This window comes from Staurois parvus, unplaced genomic scaffold (genome assembly GCF_062004578.1).
Source record: "Staurois parvus isolate SC_StPar_1 unplaced genomic scaffold, SC_StPar_1.0 ptg000414l, whole genome shotgun sequence".
In the NCBI taxonomy this organism is placed as follows: Eukaryota; Metazoa; Chordata; class Amphibia; order Anura; family Ranidae; genus Staurois; species Staurois parvus.
This window is the reverse complement of record NW_028318210.1, coordinates 9,744,388-9,767,323: the sequence shown is the minus strand read 5'-3', so window position 1 is coordinate 9,767,323 and position 22,936 is coordinate 9,744,388. Positions and strand designations below refer to the sequence as shown.

Sequence of the window (22,936 nt, the reverse complement as noted above, 5' to 3'; positions counted from 1 at the left end):
AAGTAGAGAGTTAAAAGTATATAAAAGTTTTGTCATAAATGTAGGCCAAAATGTATGTCTTTGCTAAAAAAAAATCCCACGGTTACATGAAAGTTATAGCATTTACAAATGGCAGTGTATTTATACTGGGATTTTTTAAAACATTTTTTACTAGTAATGGCGGTGATCAGCGACTTATAGCGGGACTGCAGCGGGCATTCTGACACTGGGGGGAACTGCCTTGGTGTCACTGACATCCCCAGTGACACCAATACAGTGATTAGCGCTAAAAATCAGATGGTATAGTCTGTGGTCAGTTTAATGGAGCCCCAGAAATCCAAAAAACCTTATTCTTCCCTGTACAATGGCTTTGCACAGAGCAGCCTAGATCCTCCTTTTCTCAGGTCTCCCAACGGCAGTCCTAGCTCCGGATGAGTGCCACCAAATAGCAAGCGGCTTGCTATGGGGCCACTCATGCGGGCTCTATCCTGAGTAGTGCCATGTGTGTCCATGGATCAACATCGGGCTCAGGTAAGTATTTGGGGGGGCTGGATTCTATGCTGGTTTCTAAGAAGAAGTGAGCCTGATTTTTTGATTTTGTACTCTCCAGCTTTAGTAAATAAATCTCAGACTGTCACCAAATCCATTATCTACAGGGGTCTTATCCAGTCATCTAAACAGAGTGGAGTAGGAGCCACCCTTCTTTTACACAGTATAATGAAGGTTATATGTTCTTGGACTGGGTAATCTTAAGGGAGAGGGAGGGGAGAGAGAGGGAGGGGAGAGAGAGGGAGGGGAGAGAGAGGGAGGGGAGAGAGAGGGAGGGGAGAGGGAGGGAGGGGAGAGGGAGGGAGGGGAGGGGAGAGGGAGGGGAGGGGAGAGGGAGGGGAGGGGAGAGGGAGGGGAGGGGAGAGGGAGGGGAGGGGAGAGGGAGGGGGGAGAGAGAGAGGGGGAGGGGAGAGAGAGGGGGAGGGGAGAGAGAGGGGGAGGGGAGAGAGAGGGGGAGGGGGAGGGGGGGAGAGAGAGAGGGGGGAGGGGGAGAGAGAGAGGGGGGAGAGAGGGGAGGGAGAGGGAGAAAGAGAGGAGATCGATCATCTATTGCACTTATCTAGGGTTTGTGGCCGTGATACCCGACATGCAGCGATGGAGTCTCCTCTCTTGCTCCCCCTCTTCGTGGTCAGCTCTAGGCTCCGCCCTCCGGCCGTGACAGTTGCATGCACTGATCAGAATAGATGGCTGGCTGGCTGCAGAGAGGCCAGGTGATTGGTGCGGTTCATAAGCTGAGCCCACCTTCCCCTGTTCTAGAATTGCTGATCCCGCCCTCCTGCCTCCCTGCCGAGCTCTCCCAACCGCGGCAGATACGCCTCTGCCTGGCGGGCTGGATAAATGTCCTCGGCAGGCCGCATGTGGTCCGGGCTATAGTTTGAGGACCCCTGCTATAGACATTGGTACAGTTCACATAATCATTGTACTTGCTAATCTTTTGTTATCAAGCTCCTCTGCATGACAGCCGGACAGTTTATTATCATTTCTCCTAATCACTTTAAATGATGATATTCTGGCTGCTTGCCCCGGTTTCATGAATAAATTAATAAAAGCAATTTCTTTGTCCACAATGCTAGTGGGTTTCCAGGAGCATCTAAAATATTTAACCTATTTTAATGGAATATAACCTGCAGCAGTCAAGGATTAATTGTCTCTCATATGTAGTAAATCTTCTTAGCCATGAGCTTGTAATCAGATGTGCTTCCTGCACATAATGACACTGTACAGCAGAAATCCCATAATGCCTCATGTCAGTTCTGTGCAGTTGTCAGATTGTACAGTAAATACATGGGTGTGCATAGATGTCCAGGTATGCAGGAGGTACTCTGCTTTCAGTCAGTCATAGAGCACAGAGCAAGCTTTCAGATACTCCAAATGAACACCGATCAATGCATATATTTGGCTGACTTTTTTTTTTTTTTTACATTTACTGTCTCCCCCCCTTCCCCACATTTAAATAAATAGTTTAGTATTTTAGTATCTTGTGTCATAAAGTTGAAGGCTTTCGGGTCAGTATTCTAAGCTAGCGAGACTAACACCACTTCCATAGCGCTGTCAATTTACGCAGCGCTCTACATATATATTGTACATTCACATCAGTCCCTAACCCTCAAGGGTGTACAATCTACAGTCCCTAACTCACATTCATACATACTAGGGACAATTTAGACAGGAGCCAATTTACCTACCAGCATGACTTTGAAGTGTGGGAGGAAACCGGAGTATTCCCACGCAGGCACAGGGAGAACATGCAAACTCAAGGCAGGTGGTGCCGTGGCTGGGATTCGAACCAATGACCCTAGTACTGCCAAGCTGAAGTGCTAACCATTTAGCCACTGTGCTGCCCTTATCATACTAGGATCTTTCTAATAGGAGGCAATAGCCTTATCATTGAGCTTCAGTTGCTTCATTTCCCAATCAAAGCTTGGGTGGGTCCTAGATTAAAGGTTTACCTTTGGAACATGTTACTTGTTTCACCTGTTTTTAGAGTGGAACATGTAGCACATTCCCATAGCCGAAGCCGCCCCAGCCACCCCCTCTCCCCGCACTATCTGTCAGATTTGAAACCAGCGTAGCCATTCAGGACTCCGCCCACACGGCTGCGTCACTCATTCACAGAGTCCTGTGAATGAGTGCCTACAAGTCCAGACAGCCTTAGCGGCTGTCAGCTTGTAGTTTTCAGTGAACTACCACGGCACTGTGGAGCGCCGTAGTAGTTCGACGCTTTCGGTCAGAATATCTGCTTGCTTGTACAACCCATACAGCAAACAGATATTCTGACAGTCTGCAGGAGACCTGCATTGCATCAGCGATCTACTGATCGCTGGTACAATGCTTTACATGCTCCTTTGGACAAAAATAATAAATGCACATTTTTTTTTTTTACCTGCAAATAAATGTGCATTTATTATTTTTGTCCAAAAGGTGAACTTATCCTTTAAGCAGTACTGCTTTACCTGCGGTGGAAAAAGTGAGGTCAGAGACTTGGCTGTGCTGCCTAGTTGGTATAACTGGATCACAAGATTGGTCTAAGAAAATTACAAATCTTTTGGTCAGAATCTTGCTTTTATCACATGTATGGGATAGGTTTCTGCTCTGTATTTAGCTGTTTACTTGAAGCTCAGCTTTAATAAAGTATTTGTCAGCTAATAGCTGGTGTGTTCACTTGTTTCGTATATATGATGGTTCAGATTTAATTTAGGCTTGATGGACAGGTACCCTGTTAAATATATTATTTCTGTGATTTACAGCACTTTGCTCCTTTAAAGGAAATCTGAAGGCCATGATTGCTGACGCTTTGTGAAAATGTTTGTTGCCTGTCATACTGATCCAACGTATTCAGTTCGAGTCAATGATCTAGGTGCAGTTTCCAGATCAGAATTTTGATGCATTCTTCTTCCAGGCAACTGCCATTTTCAAAAGGAGGTCACAGAAATTGATGTGTCCTGGGTTTTCTTTATACACATTTACTTTAAAGTGGTTGTAAACCCTTATACCCACTAAAGTGAGTGGCCTCAGATGATACACAGAGGTGAAGCAAATCCTCTTCCTCCATAAGTTGTACCTGTTTATCTGAGCCATTTGTTCTGTACATCCTTTTAAAACTTGGAGATGAAAAGGATTTTTCACAGACTCACAAAGCAGGTGGTGGGAAGCTGCATTTACACACTGTACAAGAGTTCTGAGAACTGATTGGAGGGAAGGGACACACACCCCTTCACACAAGGAACAGAGCTGAGGTTGTCAATCACAGGCTGTGTGCTTGAGGTCCTTCCTGTCACCTTTTTTAGCTCTTGGTGTCAGGAAAACTTGTCAGAAATGACAATGAGACAGCAGAGAAAAGTGTGTGCTATGTTCAGATTTCATGTCTGAGGTTTACAGCCACTTTACGTGAATCTGTCACAAAGCAAAATACCAGTATAAGAAGGCTTTGATGGAAGCATCTCTTTTCCATGTGTTATGTTTAATTGCCTTTTTGTCTTTCATTTGCAGTTCTCTATGACCTACAGGTCTGTAATCACACTGTGAGAGCTGTTACTGCTGTAAAGCTTGGTCTCTTGGAGCAGTATGGGGAACAGTGCACTAAAAGCCCACCTAGAAACCGCACAGAAGACTGGGGTATTCCAGCTGACTGACAAGGGGTTAGTTGAGGTGAGAGAATATTTCACAGCTTTTCAGACCTATTTAATATTATTGAGCACAATATGAACCAATCACGTTTTATTAGGGCAATCGTTACAATGAAAGAGAACTGATGATTGGTTTGTGTTTGTTAACGCACTGTATACATAACTCATTCGCTATTCAACCCCTTGGCTCCGACATCACACAAATATGTGTCCTCACAGAACAGGGCTTTTTTTTCCGTTGCGCCTCATATGTGCGTTCCTGTCTTTGTTCTTGGAGCGTGTTGTACAGCGCACTCCCAGCACAAAGACTGGGGTGTCACTGAGAGCCCTGGGTCCTGTTCTAACGATTGAGACCCCCGATTCCAGGTCACATGATTGCTGTGATAGCCTCTGATTGGCTATCACAGTGATCAGTCACTGCGAAACCCGACCCCCCCCCCCCTTCTTTTTTTTTTCTTTTTTTTTTTTTTTCTATCTCTGAATGGAAGAGAGGGATACATTGTATCTCTCCTTTGCATAGAGAAAATAATAATAATAAATATTAAAAACAAACAAAAAAAACCCCCTAAATGAAGGTTTGCTCTAGTTCAGTGCCAGGGTTAGTGTGTGGGTTAAGGTCAGGATTTTTATTTATTTTTTTAAAATGTTTTTAAAATTGGTGTCAGTGTGTTTTAGGTAACAAAAAACAAAATGCACGCTATTGTTTCTGGGCTGTAAAACGGGTACAAACCATAAATAACATACACATATATGGTATCGCTGCGATCGTCGAGCTGGAAAATTTATTTTGGTTTGTTGTTTGGTGGTAGGTTATGGTAGTAACAAGAAACACACAGCTACATTAAAAAAATGACTATTTTGGGCCAGTTTTCCTTTGATAATAAAAAAAAATTAAGAGCTATCCATTACCATTTACCACCAAATGAAATCCCAATTTGTCCAGAAAAAAGCAAGGTATAATTCACCTGGATGTACAAAGTAGTTGTGGTGATATGTACGGTTTTACTAACATGTCAAAGTTGTAAAATTTTACATAGGCTTTAAGATTTGTTTTACCCTTGGGTGTGAAGGGGTTAAAGTGAGTCTAAAATCAAAACCTAACTTAAGGTCCATCTGCCCCCATTTTACCTATTATCTTCTATCCGCTTGCTGTTTTCCTGCCACTCTCGGCTCGCTAAAGGTACATAATGCTATTGTGTGAGGCAGAGCCATTGGGTAGCTGCGCAGGTAGAGGCAGCCAATGAATGCCTCTGCTTCAAACAGGACCCACCCTTGGCAGAAATGAGCAGTAGACTTTTGGTCCCTTGAGAAATGGGGGATGGCTACTCTTAAGAGTTGTCATTCCTAAACCCTTCCTCCAATTTGGATGTCCATACCCTCAAATTAAATCTGAGAGTGTGCACTTTCAGTCCATATCCATTATATAACTATAGCTTGAATGTGTTTTGGTAAATGCCTGAAAAAAATTGTGCCTGTGTCCAAATATAGATGGACCTAACTATATCACATTTACCAGGCCTTTCCTGAATGAATGAACATGAGTGATCAGTACCGATCATTCACTGTGTTCATTCCTAAACTGAAGCATAGTAAACTGGGGGGGGGGGCTGTCAGGTTGGCTGTATGGGGCCTTGTGGTCTCTAACAGCAGCCCTGTCCGTAGAGTAAAATGATTGTAGTTGCATTTTGTTATGTTGCACAATATTTGCAGAACTGTTTATCAAACGCATATTTTTAGGAAGAAATACAATAAAATACATTTTAGTACAAACATGCACAATATAATACCCATTTTTGGAGTAAAATCTAAAAGATGAGGTTGCGTCAAGCAAATGCATGTCAAGTCTTAATTTGGGCCCATGATAATGGGAAAAACTATAGTGCCCAAAAATGTCCATAAACAGTGCTTTAGAAGCCTCTACTGCTCATTACTTTAGACTTCTGTGATCTCCGGTGTTAGAATTATTGCTCTCTCTCTCTGATGTTCACTGCAATACCCCACATGTGTGGTGCAATCACAAGTTACATACACACGTGCACCCTGAGCGTACATTTGCATTTGTGGGTATATACAGAGCAAAGGGATTTACATTTAATTTAACACATTTTAATATATACATTTTTTTTTTAGTTTAACCTTATTGTTATGACAAGGAGGTTAACCAACCCGCTTGTGATGGCATTGGACAGGTACTGTTTATAGAGACATTGAGAGTCTGTTAGGCCCCATTGCCTCCCCTACCCTTTAAAGCATCTAACCCAGGGGTAGGCAACCTGCGGCTCTCCAGCTGTTGCAGGACTACAAGTTCCATCAGGTCTCTGCAAGTCATAGCTGTAACTGTCAGTTTTGTAATGTTGCAATGCCTCGTGGGAAATGTAGTTCCACAACAGCTAGAGAGCCGCAGGTTGCCTACCCCTGATCTAACCAAACACAGATCTTGCTTGATTAACTGCTTCCCTGGCTGTATCATCCAGGGAATGACCACTTTGAAACCGGCAGTGACTAAATCCTTGTCTCTTCCTGATTCATTCACTGCACAGGAGATTGAGGAACAGATGTTCCCCATTCTCATTGCGCTCGCCATTTTAAAGCCTTTCCGATGTGGTCCCAGGCTCCTGGGGAAAGCCAGGTTGTCCTGGCTTGCACTATAAAAGTGATCAGGTAGCTGTACAGCCACCCAGATCACTTTTACTTTACAGCCTGCAGCCAGCCAAAAAAAAAAACAGAGGACAAGTATATGGCTGCTGCTGCTAACCCTTTCCTCTCTGGATGTACTAAATACATACAAAGAGCTGAAGTGGTTAGGCCTCCACTTCTTTGTTTGCTGTGGTATAATTTATCCTGCATGTTCTCGTTTATTTATTTAATTCAATTTTTCTCATAAAGTTCCCTGAAGATCTGCAGAGGCTGACTGCAAACCTGCGGACCATCGACCTGTCTAGTAACAAGATAGAAGGTTTACCTCCATTCGTGGGAAAGTTTGCTGTTCTCAAGAGCTTGACCATGAATAGTAACAGACTGGGTAAGAGTGGTCTTACCAATTATATATTTGATTGTTACCACGTCGGAAGATTTTACCCCATTCATGACCAGGCCATTTTTTACTATTTATCAGTGCGCTATTTTAACTGGCAATTGCTTGGTCATGCAGCACTGCATACAAGTGAAATTTATATACTTTTTTTCACAGAGCTTTCTTTTGGTGGTATTTTATCACCACTGGGTTTTTTATTTTTTATTAGATAAATGTCAGAAATTTTTGAAGAACAAAAAAACCGCAATATTTTCTTATATAAAAATCATATTTCTTCATACATTTAGGCCAAAATGTATTCTGCTACATGTCTTTGGTTTAAAAAAAAAAAAAAAAAAAAAAAAAAAAAAATCTCAATAAGTGTATATTAATTGGTTTGTTTGAGTTATAGCGTCCACCAACTAGAAATGAAAAATGCCTGGACAGTAGAAATAACCCCAAAATTGCCCATTTTTTGAAAGTAGACTGTCTGAGCTATTTTAGTAAGAGACATTGCACATTTTTTTGAAGTTGTAATTATTTTGTCACCATTTTTTGTGACAAAATAATTTTTTTATTCACTTTTTTTTTTTTTTTTTTTGCATTCTGTTGCCAGCGCAGTACAGAGTCATCATATGACTGGTGTGGCAGTGAACAGGAACACAGACTGGTGACAGTATGTAAAGAAAATAAAAAAAATTCAAATGTCTTATTTAATTTGGGGGGGAAAACACACACACACACACTCACACTCACACACACACTCAAAAAATTAGAATATCGTGCAAAGTTCATTTATTTCAGTAATGCAACTTAAAAGTGTGGAAAAAAAAGGTGCACAAGCAGCAGGGATGACTGTAGCCTGGAGAGGATTGTCAGGAAAAGGCCATTCAAAAGTGTGGGGGACTTTCACAAGGAGTGGACTGAGGCTGGAGTCAGTGCATCAAGAGCCACCACACACAGACGGATGCTGGACATGGACTTTAAATGTCGTATTCCTCTCGTCAAGCCACTCCCAAACAACAAACGTCAGAAGCGTCTTACCTGGGCTAAAGAAAAACAGACCTGGTCTGTTGCTCAGTGGTCCAAAGTCCCCTTTTCTGATAAGAGCAACTTTTGCATCTCATTTGGAAACCAAGGACCCAGATTATGGAGGAAGAATGGAGAGGCACATACTGCAAGATGCTTGAAGTCCAGTGTGAAGTTCCCACACTGTGTTGTTGTGTTGATTTGGGGAGCCATGTCATTTGCTGGTGTTGGTCCACTGTGCTTTATTAAGTCCAGGGTCAACACAGCCGTCTACCAGGAGATTTTGGAGCACTTCATGCTTCCTTTTGCAGACGAGCTTTATGGGGATGCTGACTTCATTTTCCAGCAGGACTTGGCACCTGCCCACACTGCCAAAAGCAAAGAGAATCTATGGGGCATTGCCAAGAGAAAGATGAGACATGAGACCGAACAATGCAGAAGAGCTGAAGGCCGCTATTGAAGCATCCTGGTCTTCCATAACACCTCAGCAGTGCCACAGGCTGATAGCTTCCATGCCACGCTGCATTGAGGCAGTAATTGCTGCAAAAGGGGCCCAAACCAAGTACTGAGTACATATGCATGCTTATACTTTTCAGAGGTCTGATATTGTTCTATGTACAATCCTTGTTTTATTGATTGAATGTAATATTCTAATTTTCTGAGATTGTGGATTTGAAGTTTTCATGAGCTGGAAGCCATAATCATCACAATTATGACAAATCACGGCTTGAACTATCTTGTTTTGCATGTAATGAGTCTATCTCATATATTAGTTTCACCTTTTAAGTTACATTACTGAAATAAATGAACTTTTGCACGATATTCAAATTTTTCGAGTTTCACCTGTAGCTAGAGAAGTGTGTGTGTGTATTATATATATATATATATATATATATATATATATATATATATATATATATATAATTTTTTTTTACTTTCAGAGTAGCTGTCACCATAGTAACACTGTACTACTTTGTGGAAGGAGGTGATCAGGTTTTTTTTTTTTTATTTATTTTTTTTCTTTTGCTGATGCAAAGAAGATCTTTGTATCAGCAATGCTTTGAACTGACATGAATAAGTTTCATTTATGACAGCTGTGCTTGGCAACAGCTATTCACATGGTACAAGGTGCTGTGATTGGCCCAGGTACCATGTGATATGAATGAGATTCATTCATAACTGCTTTGTTGACATTTTGATCCTGTGATTGCACAGGGATCACATGATCCTTGGGCTGCTTTTAGTGGCCTGGTCCTGTGAGCGACAATCTGCTGTGTCCAGTGGGACGCACAGCATCGTCCTAAGACCAAGCAGGCACAGTGATGTACATGATTATGCCTGTATGTGGCCCCCGCCTGCAGTAAAAATTACTGTGGGCAGTCAGCAAGTGGTTAAACAAAATACATTGGTCATAAATTTTCACTGACTGACTGGAGTAGCCAATCCAGTTATTTCTTTTATTCCCTAATACTGCAATGGGGAATGAAATCCTCCTTTGATGAATCAACAAGAACGCAAATGAAGCCATGTCTTTCCTAAATCAGTCAAGCAAATGTTAGCTGTGACTTAACATGGACCTGAACTCACAAACTGAGGATTTGTTATGTTAGAGGAAAATATCTAGAAATGTTGAAGTATACATATGACCAAAACTTTCTTTTTGGATTTGGATAGAAGCCCTTTTTGGGATGTGAGTGTGCCTAGGTACTCCTGTGATCAAAGCTGTACAGTATATCTGCAGTGTGACATTTAAGGCACTGCTGCCTCTGACTACTATTCTCAGGAGATTTGGTGATATCACTACTGTGCTTGTTGGAGGCTTTGACATGAGGGAGCTTTTACCTGCTTCTGTTAAGGTAGCCACTTCCACACAAAGACACACAGTGCAGAACAAGGCATGATAATGGGGAAAAGATCTGTGGCAAGGAGACAAAAGGTAATAGTGGTGAATAGTCCTTTACCTGTCTTTTTGTGTTACAGCTTCTGGAGTTCAGTTCCTCTTTAAAAGAATTTGGAGGCTGCCTTTGCAATGTACCCTTCAGCAGACAATGCTAGTTGTCTGATGGTTCTGCTGAACCTGACGTCTGCACTCTGTGAAGCACTGACATGGAGCAAGTATGGCAATCAGGAGCTGAGTTGGGCTAGTTTCACGCTGATCTGCGGGAAAAAAAGCATATGCTTTTTTTCCACTTCTTTTTTTTTTTTTTACAGGAGATGTGACACCAAAAATGCAATGGGGGTGCATTTTTTTTTTTTGTTCAGTTTATATTGATTTTAATAGGAGGTGTGGGTTTTTTTTTTTTTTTTTTACCGCACCAAAAATGCAGCAAGCAGGATTTAGAAAAAAACACACCGGACCTACAACGGATTAGCATGAAGAGTTCCATAGGAATACATATTCACACGTTTTTCTTCTGCTTTTTTTAAACACAAAAGCAAATGAAAAATGGATCAGTGTAACAGCAGCCTTAAAGTAGAATTCCAGCCTGACACTAACTATGCTTAAAAAACGTTTTCTTCCCTCTCCTGCTACTTATCCTGCCTAACCTATGTAAAAAAGATGTGTTTACTTACCAATTTTTTTGCCTGCTCAGGTGCAGTCACAGGAGGGGAGGAGGGAGCACTGACAATGGCTAGACTTGGGAGTGTATGAGTGAGGTCACACCTTCCGAAATTCCCAGCCATTGTTTAACACTCCTCTCCCCTGCAGTCACTGCTCGCCAACATAAGGGATCATGTGACCCTGACACGAGTGGGGGAAAAAATAGGTAATTATCCACTTGGCAACCATTCATGTACCTGATACGTCACCGGTTTTCAAGTGGTTGTACCAGGATGATGCCTGCAGCTGCAGGCATCATCTCAGTACCATTATTCACAGCTGACGGTTGGCTTTCTTGTAATGGCAATTGAGCGGCTAGTTAACCGCTCTGATTGCTATTACAAGCAGAGGGGACATCACCCCCTCCAGCCGCTGTCACAGGATCTCCCGTCTCACCAGGAGTCCCAACTGACCACACGGCGCTGCTACCGGCTGGTTACGCAAAGACCGGATCGGCTTTGTACAGCTCCGTTTAAATAGTAAACTGAAGCGATAACCTGATATCACTTCTGGGTTACTCGGAAACAGTCGGTGCCATTTTAAAAAGTAAAAGCATTCAGTCACACAGATCCTGGTGTGATTGAATGCTTTAGGAGTAGAGGAGGGATTCGGGTTCTCATGGACCTGTCAAGGCCTATTGCTGTCACAAGGGACATTTACATTTTTTGTGACAGCAATGAAAGTGAAATATATTTGTTTTGGGTTTTTTTTTTTTTTTTTTTGAAGTAACCATGTTAAAAAAAAAAAAAAAAAATTAAATTTCCCATCCCCCCTTACTTACATAAAGACAAACATATGCGCCGGTTCCACACAAACGCAAACAGCGATAATCCCACATGTGAGGTATCACTGCGAACATCGGATCATTGGCAGTAATTCCATCACCAGACCTCCTCTGTAAATCTAAAGTGGCAACCTGTAAAGGTTTTTAAAGTGTTGCCGTTGCACAGGTGGGCGCAGTTTTTTAAAGCATGACATGTTTGGTATCTATTTACTTAGCGTAACATCATCTTTTTATATTTAAAAAAAAATTAGGTTATGTTTTGGTTTTTTTTCATTAAAATTAAAAAAAATATATATATTTTTTCCCAAAAAATTGCATTTGAAAAATCACTGCATAAATACTGTGACTTAAAAAATTGCAAAACCCACCAATTTATCCTCTAGGTCCTCTGCTTTAAAAAATATGTTTGGAGGTTCTAAATCATTTTGTAGCAAAAAAACAAACAAAAAACAAACCCTAATTGTTACACATGAGCAAAAAGTGCCAGAAAAATCCTGGTCTTTAAGAACCCATTCACAATTGTGCGACTTGTCTTGCGACTTTGGGGTTCAAAGTCGCATGACAAGTTGCCCCCATGTTTCCCAATGGGTACCATTCATATCTGTGCAACTTCAAGTCGCAGCAACATCAAAGTAGTTCCTGCACTACTTTGGCTTGACTTTCATGCGACTTGAGGTCCATAGACTTTAATGTAAACCCTCCAAAGTCGCATGAAAGTTGCACCTGAATGTTGTACATGCGACTTGTGTGCGACTTTGTACAGCAGAAACAATTATTGGTCAAAGCCAAAATCACACTCATCCAAAGTCGCAGTAACAATCGACTGAACCATAAGTGTTTATACACTTTTTTTTTTTTTTTTTTCCTTTTTTTAAGCACAGGTTAATGAGTATAGGTAACAGGAGGGGGAAGGGAACATTTTAGGACTAGTTAGTGTTATGCTAGAGTTTTACTTTAATACATTTTTTAATCTGACTGTTAGCTCCAGATAAGTGAATTCAAGGATTGAAGGCAGAGACAGCCAGGCAACTGGTATTTTCAGGAGGTTAGGACTCCTTTGAGCTGTAATATAAATTGACTACTTGAATCTGGTCACTGTTAATATCTCCCTCTGCTATTTTTTTTTCCAGAAAATTGAACTTAATAAAAGAAATATGGAAATCCTGATTCTGGTCTGGCTGATGTATTGTAGATTATACAACGTTTTTGTAATACCTTGTTTTCTCAGGCAAGCTCCCAGATGAACTGTGTCGACTGAAAAAACTGGAGACTTTGCATTTAAGTGCTAACCAGATCAACCGCCTACCAGCAGACTTTGGTCAGCTGTCTACCTTGAAGACCCTCAACCTCTCTGGCAACCAACTTCGTGCTATGCCAGCCCAGCTCTGCAGTCTGCGGCATCTGGACGTGGTGGACCTGTCCAAAAATAAAATCCAATCAATTCCTGATGAGGTGTCTGGAGTGCAGGCCATAGAGATAAACTTGAACCAAAACCAGGTCAGTAATGCTAAGACATATGAATCCGATCCATGCAAATTATTTTTTACCACGAAAAGATATAAATTTAATATAGGTTTTTTTTAATCCGAGAAAACGTGAGTGTAATCTGGCCCTCTAGTAATAGTGCTTCAGTCATAGTAAAGGAATATGGAATTACACCTTACAATGTATTCTGTTTATCATAGGTATTTATATAGCACTGACAATTTATGCAACACTGCAATATTGTACATTCACCAGTCCCTGTCCTTGGGGAGTTTACAATATAAGGTCCCTGCCTTGCCCACAAATTTACACTTATTAGGGCCAATTTTAGACACACTGCAGCACAAGGAGAATGTGCAAACTCCATGCTGGGGTTCTAACCTAGGACCCCAATGCTGCAAGGCTGAAATGCTAACCACTTTACTAAAACTGGAGAGAGCAAAATCTGGTACAGTTGTGCATGGTAGCCAGTCAGCTTCTAACTGCCGCTTGTTCAATTAAGCTTTGACATAAAAAGCTTCAACGCCAATTGATTTCTATACAGAGCTGCACCAGATTTTGCACTCTCCAGTTCAGTAAATCAGCCCCACTGTGCTGCCTAGGAAATTCATTTGGACAGTTTCCCACCTCCCATGTTCCTTGTATAAAGTAGCAGGACATGTTTGCTGTTATTTCCATTATTTAGCAGACTCATAGACCCAAATGTCAAATATTATGTTTTATCGAGAACCACAATACCAGATCTCAGTCAGAGATGGTACTTCTACATTCAGTTAATGATTGTTGTCCCTTGAAAATATAAGCGCTATAGTAGAAGGGAGCTCTCTGATGGTTCCCATTCCTTCCATGTCCTGCAGAAGCCTGGGATTTGTGACCACAGGCTGCAAGAAGAATGCATCTTGTGGTATGTGTAGGCACCATTTAGTGTCTTCATTGATGAGCCTCCTGGTACTTCTGTGGTACTGACAATTGTACTTTAATCACACCTCCCTCTTCCTCCCATAGATGGGGCCAGTTGAGGATGTGGACCAAAATTCAGAATTTGATAAGCCCAGCTTGCTCTTCCACTGATCACACACATTCCACTGTTAAAAAGTGACCAGTAGTGGTGCAACGAAATGAAAATTCTGGTGCCAAAATCGAAAATTCAAAATGCACTTGGCCGAAAACCGAAATGCGTACTTTTTAAAAATGAATATATATTTTTTGGAAATAAATACACTGATTAAAAAAAACTACATACCCCAATTTTTTTGTAAAATATGAAAGAGGCTGTTACGGCGAGTAAATAGATACCCAACATGTCACGCTTTAAAATTGCGCACGCTCGTGAAATGGTGTGAAACTGCGGTCCTTAAAAATCTCCATGTCTGGTGCTTTAAAAATGTCTACAGGTTAGCAGTGTAAAGTTACAGAGGAGGTCTAGTGCGGGAATTATTGCTCTTGCTCTGATGTTCATGGCGATACCTCACGTGTGTGGCTTGAACACCGTTTACATATGTGGGCATGGCCTACGTACGCGTTCACCACAAGAGGACAGGAGCACTTTAAAAAAATTTTTTTTTTTCTTTTTGCACGGTCCCTTTAAAAAAAAAAAAGTAATCACATTTATTCCTATCACAAAGAATGCATGCATCCCTTGTGATAGAAATAGTTAGAGACAGGTCCTCTTTATAGAGAGATATGGGGTCAATAAGACCCTACATCTCACCTCTACAATGTAAAGCATTAGATAAAATAAAAAAAGCATTGATCTAGTGCTTTAAAAAAAAAAAAATGGCTGGAACATGAAGTGACATCGCTCCGGTCCTCCAAGGGCATAGAGATGAATGGCAGCCATCTTTCCTTCACTATGCCTAGCTCCGGGATCGATAGTTTCTCGGGTAAGGCTGAGAACTACCAGGGCGGTGATGGCGGGGTTTTTTCGGCACCTGTATCGGTGCTTTTTTTCATTTAGGCTGAAACATTTCGGCAAATGGTAGATGGAGAACTCCTCTTAGCCAAAGTACAGTCACTTTTTTTTTTTTTTTTTTTTTTTTTTCAGTTATTAAATGCCATTTCCAAATTGAGCTGCTAGGGCTGCACACAAGTCAAAGTATAGTAACTGTGATAACTTTACATTTACATTCTTCTCACACAGATCTCTCAGATCTCAACTCAAGTTTCTCGGTGTCCACGTCTCAAGGTTTTGCGTCTAGAAGAGAACTGTTTGGAGCTCAGTATGTTACCCCACAGCATCCTCAGTGATTCCCAGATCTCCCTGCTGGCTGTGGAGGGAAACCTTTTTGAAATAAAAATGCTCAGAGAGCTGGAAGGCTACGATAAGGTCAGTAAACCATTGCAGGCCTGGAGGAAATGTACAACAGCACATACAATTCAAACAGATGCTAGTATTCAAAAGTAAAGTGAAATGCTGGTTAAAAAAAAAATCTGTGTTTGTTTAAAGAGACCTTGTCACCAGACCAATAATTTCAACAACAATCTTCTGTTAAAATTATTCATTTAACATATTTTATTCATGGTATTTACATGTAAAAGACCCCCTTGTATGGACATCCAAAAGCCCTGAGACTGCCGCTGAGTGCCACCATCTTGGATGTTATATCAGCAGCCCCAGAGCTGTCATTCAAGTGACACTCCATAGTATAGGATTTCCCTTCTCTCTTTCCATGATCGCTGTATAAAAGGTTATGAAAGGAGGAGCTGGAACAGCACAGCCAGCAATTAGACATTCCCAGAAGAGATAAAGATTGACATTCAAGGAGCAAATGGCTCAAGGTAAGTAAGCGGGATATACTGTATAAACACAAACACCTTGGGCTATTGCTGGGAAACTTTAAAGTGTAACTAAAGGCAAAACTTTTCTTTCTTCTTGTGGGTAGGGTGGAGAGGAATTTGAACCAGTCAGGTTTTTATTGCAGTCTGTGCCCCATTAGGGAGATTCACCCTCTATAGGAGTCCTCTTTACCATTATCATTGAAAGGGAAAGAAAAAGAATATACCACATTTTGGGGTGACACCAGAACAGTCATAGAGAGGTAATCATCCAATGGGGACACCCCTGGGTTCTGTCCCTTTTTGGAGGGATTTTCTCTCACTTCCTGTTTTGCCTATGGGACAGAAAATTAAGGGAAATCTCCCCAATGGGACCCAGATGGGAAAAAACCCTGATGGGGTTATAACCCTTCCTTGTGCTGTCCACAATGTTATAAAGTTTGCCTTTAGTTCCACTTTAAAGTACTATAAAACCCAAAACCAAAAATTAATATATTGCAGCTTACCAGTCATTGTTTTTACCTGGTGATCTGGCCAGTAACACACCTCCTGTAGTAGCATTCTGGATGAATGGGCAATAGAGACACCTTTGAACAGCAGCACATTGTTAATCTTGTGGGGGAGGGGAGTTTTAGATGCACTAGAAGACTTCGATACAATAACAAATTGAAGCTGAACTCCAGCTCACACTTTTTTAACCAGTTACTACAAACTGTTTTTTCCTTTTGGGATAAAGGTTTTACATAAATACATAAAAGCTGATCATTGTAAGTCCCCCCCCCTAGTGTTGAATGTTTTGGTTCAGTTCTCTAACTGCTACATACTATATGCAGGACCATTTGGTATACTGAAAAACAACAGACTTGATGGCATGCACCCCTAGGTGAAAAGAAAACGTAAAAAAAGAAAACTAATGCAACCATCATATCTAAGAAGTGGTAAGCTGCAATTTAGTAAACATTTCCTTAATTGGGTTTAATACAACTTTAAAGTGAAAGGAAAGATGGAGTTCGGTTTCAAACAGTTTGCTTGGCCAAGCCAGCCCACACTAAACCTTTCCTTTACTAATTGCTGCAGCCGCTGTCCGTGTAGTATAAAGTGTGTGTAGCATCAGCATCAATAATTGATTTGATTTTGTTTCGGCAGATAGGAGGCCCCTGTACTGCTGCCGGAACACAGCGCAGCATACTGTATGTAGTTGACTCTACAGTTAGTAAAGGAAGTAGCTCGTTTGGGCTACCTTGGTGCAAATGAACTATTTAAAGTGAAAGGGAAGATGGAGTTAGGCTTTAAATGTGTTCTGCTGAAAAGGTGTGTGTGTGAATGGAAAGGGCTACTACCTCCCAACAGACATATCACAAAAATGGTTTTACATCAAGTGAGGCTAGGTCCCCAGTGCTGCACTCTCACCCCTCCTCTCTGGTCTGCAGCAGAACGCATGTCAGGAAAGTGGCTTCCATCTGATCACCAAAGAGCCGCAGTACTTTACGGTGTAACATGACCAGCGGAATACACCTTCAAGTGGCATTTTTATGGCACTCCACCTCCTTTTCAGGAGGAGTGGTTATGAATGAGAAAAGTTAGTCATATAAAAAAACACTAAAAACTGAAAGGACATCAGTCAACCTAAATTAAAGGATTATTGAACACTGGTGTTTTTAATGTAAATTAAAATATATACACTCAGCACTTGTACGCTGCTTCCTCTGCTTTAAAAGCTTACATGGCTCTTCAAGTAATTGTAAAGGCAACAGATCGTACATTGTACTGCCCCAATATGAACAATTCGCATAATGCCTGTTTGCATTTCTTGCATGCCCCAGGTTTCCTATTCTTGGGTAGCTCTGTTGCCTTGCATGATCCCATGGAGCCATCCTTTTGCGCATGCTCCAGGCAGAAAGCCTACAAGTTCACATTATGACGCTGCCTGTGCCACCATGCACAGGCAATCAGGGAGGACTGGACAGTGTGTACAAGCACAGTGCTTGGAATTATGAGAGTTGAAGTCCCAAAGAGGCATGTCGGGGGACATTCTGTGCAGTTGTGTTGTAGTTGAGTGTGCACTGTCCAACCTGATCAGGGAAGCAGCGTAGCGGAAACCAGCACTTTTCTGATGTAAATATTTAATGTCCTCTGCTCAATTGGTCAATACAAATATAACTATGATAAAACCATGAGACTGAAGTACAACTTTCAGCTTAGATTCCCAATTCTGACTAAGACATACAGGGGCTAGACAAAAAAAATGGAAACGCTACATGATTTGCAGGTGTGAAAGTGAAAACCTTTTTCGCTTAGACAGCAGAAGCAAAAGAATGTTATCACTTCTGCTGTCTGACAAGATACCTAGCTTACAGGTGGGAAGCCTCACTCGTCATTCACTGGGTGTGCTTCTAATATGGAGTCATGTCAAAGCTTACTGAGCTTCAAAGAGGGCAAATTGTTGGTGCCCGCTTAGCTGATGCTTCTGTGGCTGAAATTGCCTATTTGCCATGTTATGAGGTACAATATGAAAGGATATAACTGCATATACAGTTTCCGGGAAAACGTCTGATCAACATAAGCGCGGGTGACATGGTCAACTAACCAAAAAGACAAAAGGAAATTGTGCAGGATTGTGACCCAGAATAAGAAAATAACAGCTGCAAAAGTGACTGCAGTGCTCAATCTCTGTCTGCACTGGACTGAGATTGAGCTCTGCAGTCACTTTTGCAGCAGTTATTTTTGTTGTTTGATCTCAAGTATCATGTAACATCCATATTTAGGGGGTGAGCTTGTTTTAAATGCTACAGTATTTTGAAGAAGTAGTTAACCTTTTCACTACCAAAGCAGATTTTTGCTTACATGGTAAAATTCACAATTTTATGCATAGTTACAAAGTTAGTCTAAAATATATAAGACACAGCACCAATAAATTATATATATAAAGCTGCAAACCTAACCAAAGAAAAGGTAAGTGACAAAAAATATATATAAAGGAATGCGCTAAATACCAAATCACATGAAAATGCAGGGATGAGCCTCGCTCACCGCGATCATAGCCGACAGTCTCGAGGAGCGTCCTATCCACTAAGCCCTGCCCTACGTGTTTCGTCATCCAACGTCTTCAAGGGGCGGCCCCTTGTTTAAGAGATGGGACGTCAGGACGCTCCTCGAGGCTGTCGGCTGTGATCGCGGTGAGCGAGGCTCGTCCCTGCTTTAGCTTTTTGAGACTGATATTGCTGGTGTCGGTTGGACACCTTTCTTGCGAGTGCATATTTTAGGCTACAATAAAAATTATCCTTGTTTTAATATACTGCACCGTGATACTCTTCTTTTGATTCCCTGAGCATTTCCAAAGTTATGAAGGCATGATGACCATTTGCAGTTAAAGCTGTTCCATGTGTGCTGATTTGGCTGATTGCAGTCTATTGCTCCTGGATACTCCAACAGATCATCGCTCCCAGAGCAATTGCTATTTTTGCTGATTTATAATTTGATCAGCAAATAGCTCTGGTGAGTTTACCCATTTCATTTGGTGGTGGATTTTGCTACACAGTGTTTTTTCTTGTTTAAGAGATTTTTTTAATCCCCTATTTTGGTGTTTGGACTTATATATGAATTACAGATATTTATAAATATATTTTTTATTTATGTATTTATCTGCATTTTCATGTGATTGGTATTTAGCGCATTCCTTTATATATTTTTTGTCACTTACATAGTCTGGCTGAAAAAAGACAAAAGTCCATCCAGTTCAACCATTAGAGAAAAAAAGTGAATCCTATACTCAGTTGATCCAGAGGCAAAAAAAGACTGCAAAAAATCCTTCTTGATCCCCTGAGAGGCAATCGGATATTCCCTGGATCAACTTTATAAATGTTAGTAACTAGTTATCTGCATCTAGGAAAGAATCCAGGCCTTTTTAAAAGCAATCCGCTGAGCTGGCCAGAACAAACTCTTGAGGGAGTCTATTCCACATTTTCACAGCTCTTACTGTGAAGAAATGTTTCTGTATTTGGAGAATACATTTCTTTTCCTCCAGTTCACTATATGAACCACTGATGTATAATCTGAGAATACATTCAGTTCCTCTAATCTTTCCTCATAGCTGAGCTCCTCCATGCCTCTTATCAGTTTGGTTGCCCTTCTCTGTACTTTCTCCAGTTCCCCATGTGAATTGGTGCCCAAAACTGAACTGCATATTCCAGATGAGGTCTTACTAATGATTTGTACCGGGGTAATATGATATCTCTCTCTGGAGTCTATACCTCTTTTAATATAAGAGAGGATTTTGCTCGCTTTAGAAACCACAGCTTGGCATTGTATGCCATTATTAAGCTTGTGATCTGCCATATCCTTCTTCACGCATGAAAACTAAGTAAAACTTCCACGTATATTTCTGAAAGCAGAAATCGAGCTCCCATTTCTGACATAAGAGATTGAAGTTGTCAGGATGAAGAGACAACTCCTGCTGGTCCAGGCAGTGATGGCTGAGAAAATCTACCTGCCAGTTGTCCACACCAGGAATGTGAGCATCATAGACTGCTGGACAGTGGTTCTCTACTCAGTAGTCAAGCAGGTTTGAAGAAAGTCTTGTTCTCTCTTGATACCCTCCGATGGTTGATGTAGGCCACTGCCCTAGCATTGTCTGATTGTACCCTGATTGGAAGTTCCTGTAGAAGGAGGGCCAGTGATGCAGAGATAGTTGTATTGCTCTGAGCTCCAGCATGTTGATAGGGAGCTTTGCTTCCTAGGAGGACCAGGTTCCTTGACCTGTGAAAGACTGAACATTACTCCCCAGCCTGTGAGACTGACATCTGCTGTTATCACAGTCCAAGAGAAGAAACTGCTTACCCCATTTTCAAGACTGGGTTTGAAATCTATCAGTTTTTAGAGTTCCTCGCTTGACTAGAAAAGCATGGGCAGATCAAGAAAGAGATTGTGTGTCTGCTTTGTTGTGCTGACGAGGCTTTGCGTGAAACTGAGCTAAAAAAAAAGAACCGTCTCGATTGAAGCTACCATGAAGGCCTATGGCCCTTATTGAGAATCTTGGGGATGTCTATTTGATCTTAAGGTCCAAGCATGAGATTTCAGAGAGGAAAGTTTTATTTATCAGATGGAAAACCTTTGGCAGGCTCATGTGTAGAATAAGGCTCAAGTATTCTAAACTGGAAAGATAATTTTAAAGTTTGAGTACATAGCCAAAGGCCTGAAGCATCTGGATAGTCTTTTGGACGTTTACAGATAGTTTTGATGGGGTAAATCTTTCAGAAGGTGGTCATTTTTAGCACCCTATGACCTCAATACCCTAAGTCCTTAGGTGGTGCCCCATTCAACCTGCTCCTGCAGAGTCCTACCTTCTTCAAGGCAGAGGCACTCCTGAGCCTTGGGTGCCCTCTCCTGAGTCGGCTGCTACTGTCACCCTCACAGAAGTTGGGGGAAGTGCTGCACATCTGGGTGGAGGGTGGGAGCTATCCAATTTAAAAAGAATCTTGCTCTCTGAGCAGATCTGCTGCACCTGCCACCCCCTGCCCTGCTGTGTGGATGACAGTGCGGCTGGGGGGGAGACTGGAGAGAACTGTTATGCCCCCCGCTCTCAAAAGTGTGACTCTTCCCCTTTTATTGCTGTTCTTATCACAGCCCAAAATGTGGGGTTTTCTTTTGATAATAGTAAACAAGCCTAAAAGTGAGTGAATTTTTCTAATGGGGACACAGACGTCAGTAAATACTGACAGGTGTTCTAATCCTTCTCCACTCTATCCAAAACATTGACTTTAGTGACACTTTGAGTGAGGGCATCCCATCATTGTAGAGAAGGCTGCGTGGCAGACTTGATGGACTTTTGTGTTTCAAGTCTTGTGCCAAAAGGAATTTTGGCTTTGAAGATGAAACCTGGGGAGAGTGAAGGGGGCTATTCCTTTAGAGAAAGTAGAAACTGCGGAGGAGGGGGGTTTGGAACCTTTTGTTGTAGAAGTGCCTTGTAGCAATGACAGCACAAGCTTGATTACTGGAGTAGTGCAGCACAGCTAGAGATGTGACCATGCTGTGCTCTCCTGCCTATTGTGGCCAATATTTCATTGGAAAACAGGGACTGGCAGGAACACCAGGTATTTCACACAAAAGAAGCAAGAACAGGATACCTCTTCATACGAGTACATGGTACAGCAGGCACATATCAGGAATATGAATTGTTGGGTTTACATACTTTTTAAATTAACAAACCTCTATAGGTGCAGTTAGAGATTTGTTTAAGTCGGAGAGGGCTACTACTTTTCCACTGGATAGAGCTTAGCAATGATTTTCAGAAATAAAAATCTTTTTCAGGAGTACTCCAGTCATCATACACTGTGTAAATAGAACTTGTGCTTCGACTCTAAATCAGGGGTCTCCAAACTTTCTAAACAAATGGCCATATTACTGTCCTTCAAACTCTAGGGGGGCTGGACTGTAGCAGGTGGGAGTAAACAATGCTCCATCATTGGTATTAGGGGGAGTAATAGTGCCCCTTTTGCTGGTATTAATGGAAGGACTAGTGCCCCATTATTGGTATTAGGGGAAGAATAGTGCCTTGTTGTTATTGTTAGTAATAGTGTCCCATCATTGGTGTCAGTGGGAGGAATAGTGCCCTACCATTGAGGTCAGTGGGAGGAATAGTGCCCTATCTTTGGGATTGATGGGAGGAATAGTGTCCCTTCATTGGTGTCAGTGAGGAAACTAGTGCCCCATTGTCAGTAACTATGCCCCACTGTTGCTGACAGTGGGGGGGGGATAATGACCCAAGGGCCGGATAAAAGCAAGCAAAGGCCCGCAGCCAGTCCCTGGGCCACAGTTTGGATAGCACTGATCTAAATCATCAAAATGATACAGCAGCTTGCACTTTAAACAGGCCAAGACTTAAATAATAACAAACCAATTGAAGCTCTATCTATACATACATACATCTTAATGGTATAGCAAAAAAAAAGGTTAATAATAAATGCACATAGGTGGCAGCAAAGTCCATATAGGATTCACATATGCAGGTAGAAGTTGGTGTATAAAAGAAAAAAAGCCCAATCCAAAGAGAAGACAATCACCTTCCACTTAAAAGCGTTGGCCTCTTACTGGAAAGT

The 22,936-nt window shown here is 41.6% G+C and overlaps 1 protein-coding gene across 1 annotated transcript in view; it reads left to right on the top strand.

Annotated features, from left to right (window-relative positions):
• Nucleotides 1-22,936, top strand: part of LRRC57 (leucine rich repeat containing 57) — a 31,398-nt gene that overhangs the window by 5,968 nt on the left and 2,494 nt on the right. The window contains exons 2-5 of the mRNA XM_089686929.1: nucleotides 4,018-4,176; nucleotides 7,041-7,176; nucleotides 12,811-13,079; nucleotides 15,208-15,393. Of these exons, the coding sequence (XP_089543055.1) occupies nucleotides 4,093-4,176; nucleotides 7,041-7,176; nucleotides 12,811-13,079; nucleotides 15,208-15,393 (675 nt within the window). The 5' untranslated portion in view covers nucleotides 4,018-4,092. The remainder of the gene's footprint in view (nucleotides 1-4,017; nucleotides 4,177-7,040; nucleotides 7,177-12,810; nucleotides 13,080-15,207; nucleotides 15,394-22,936) is intronic.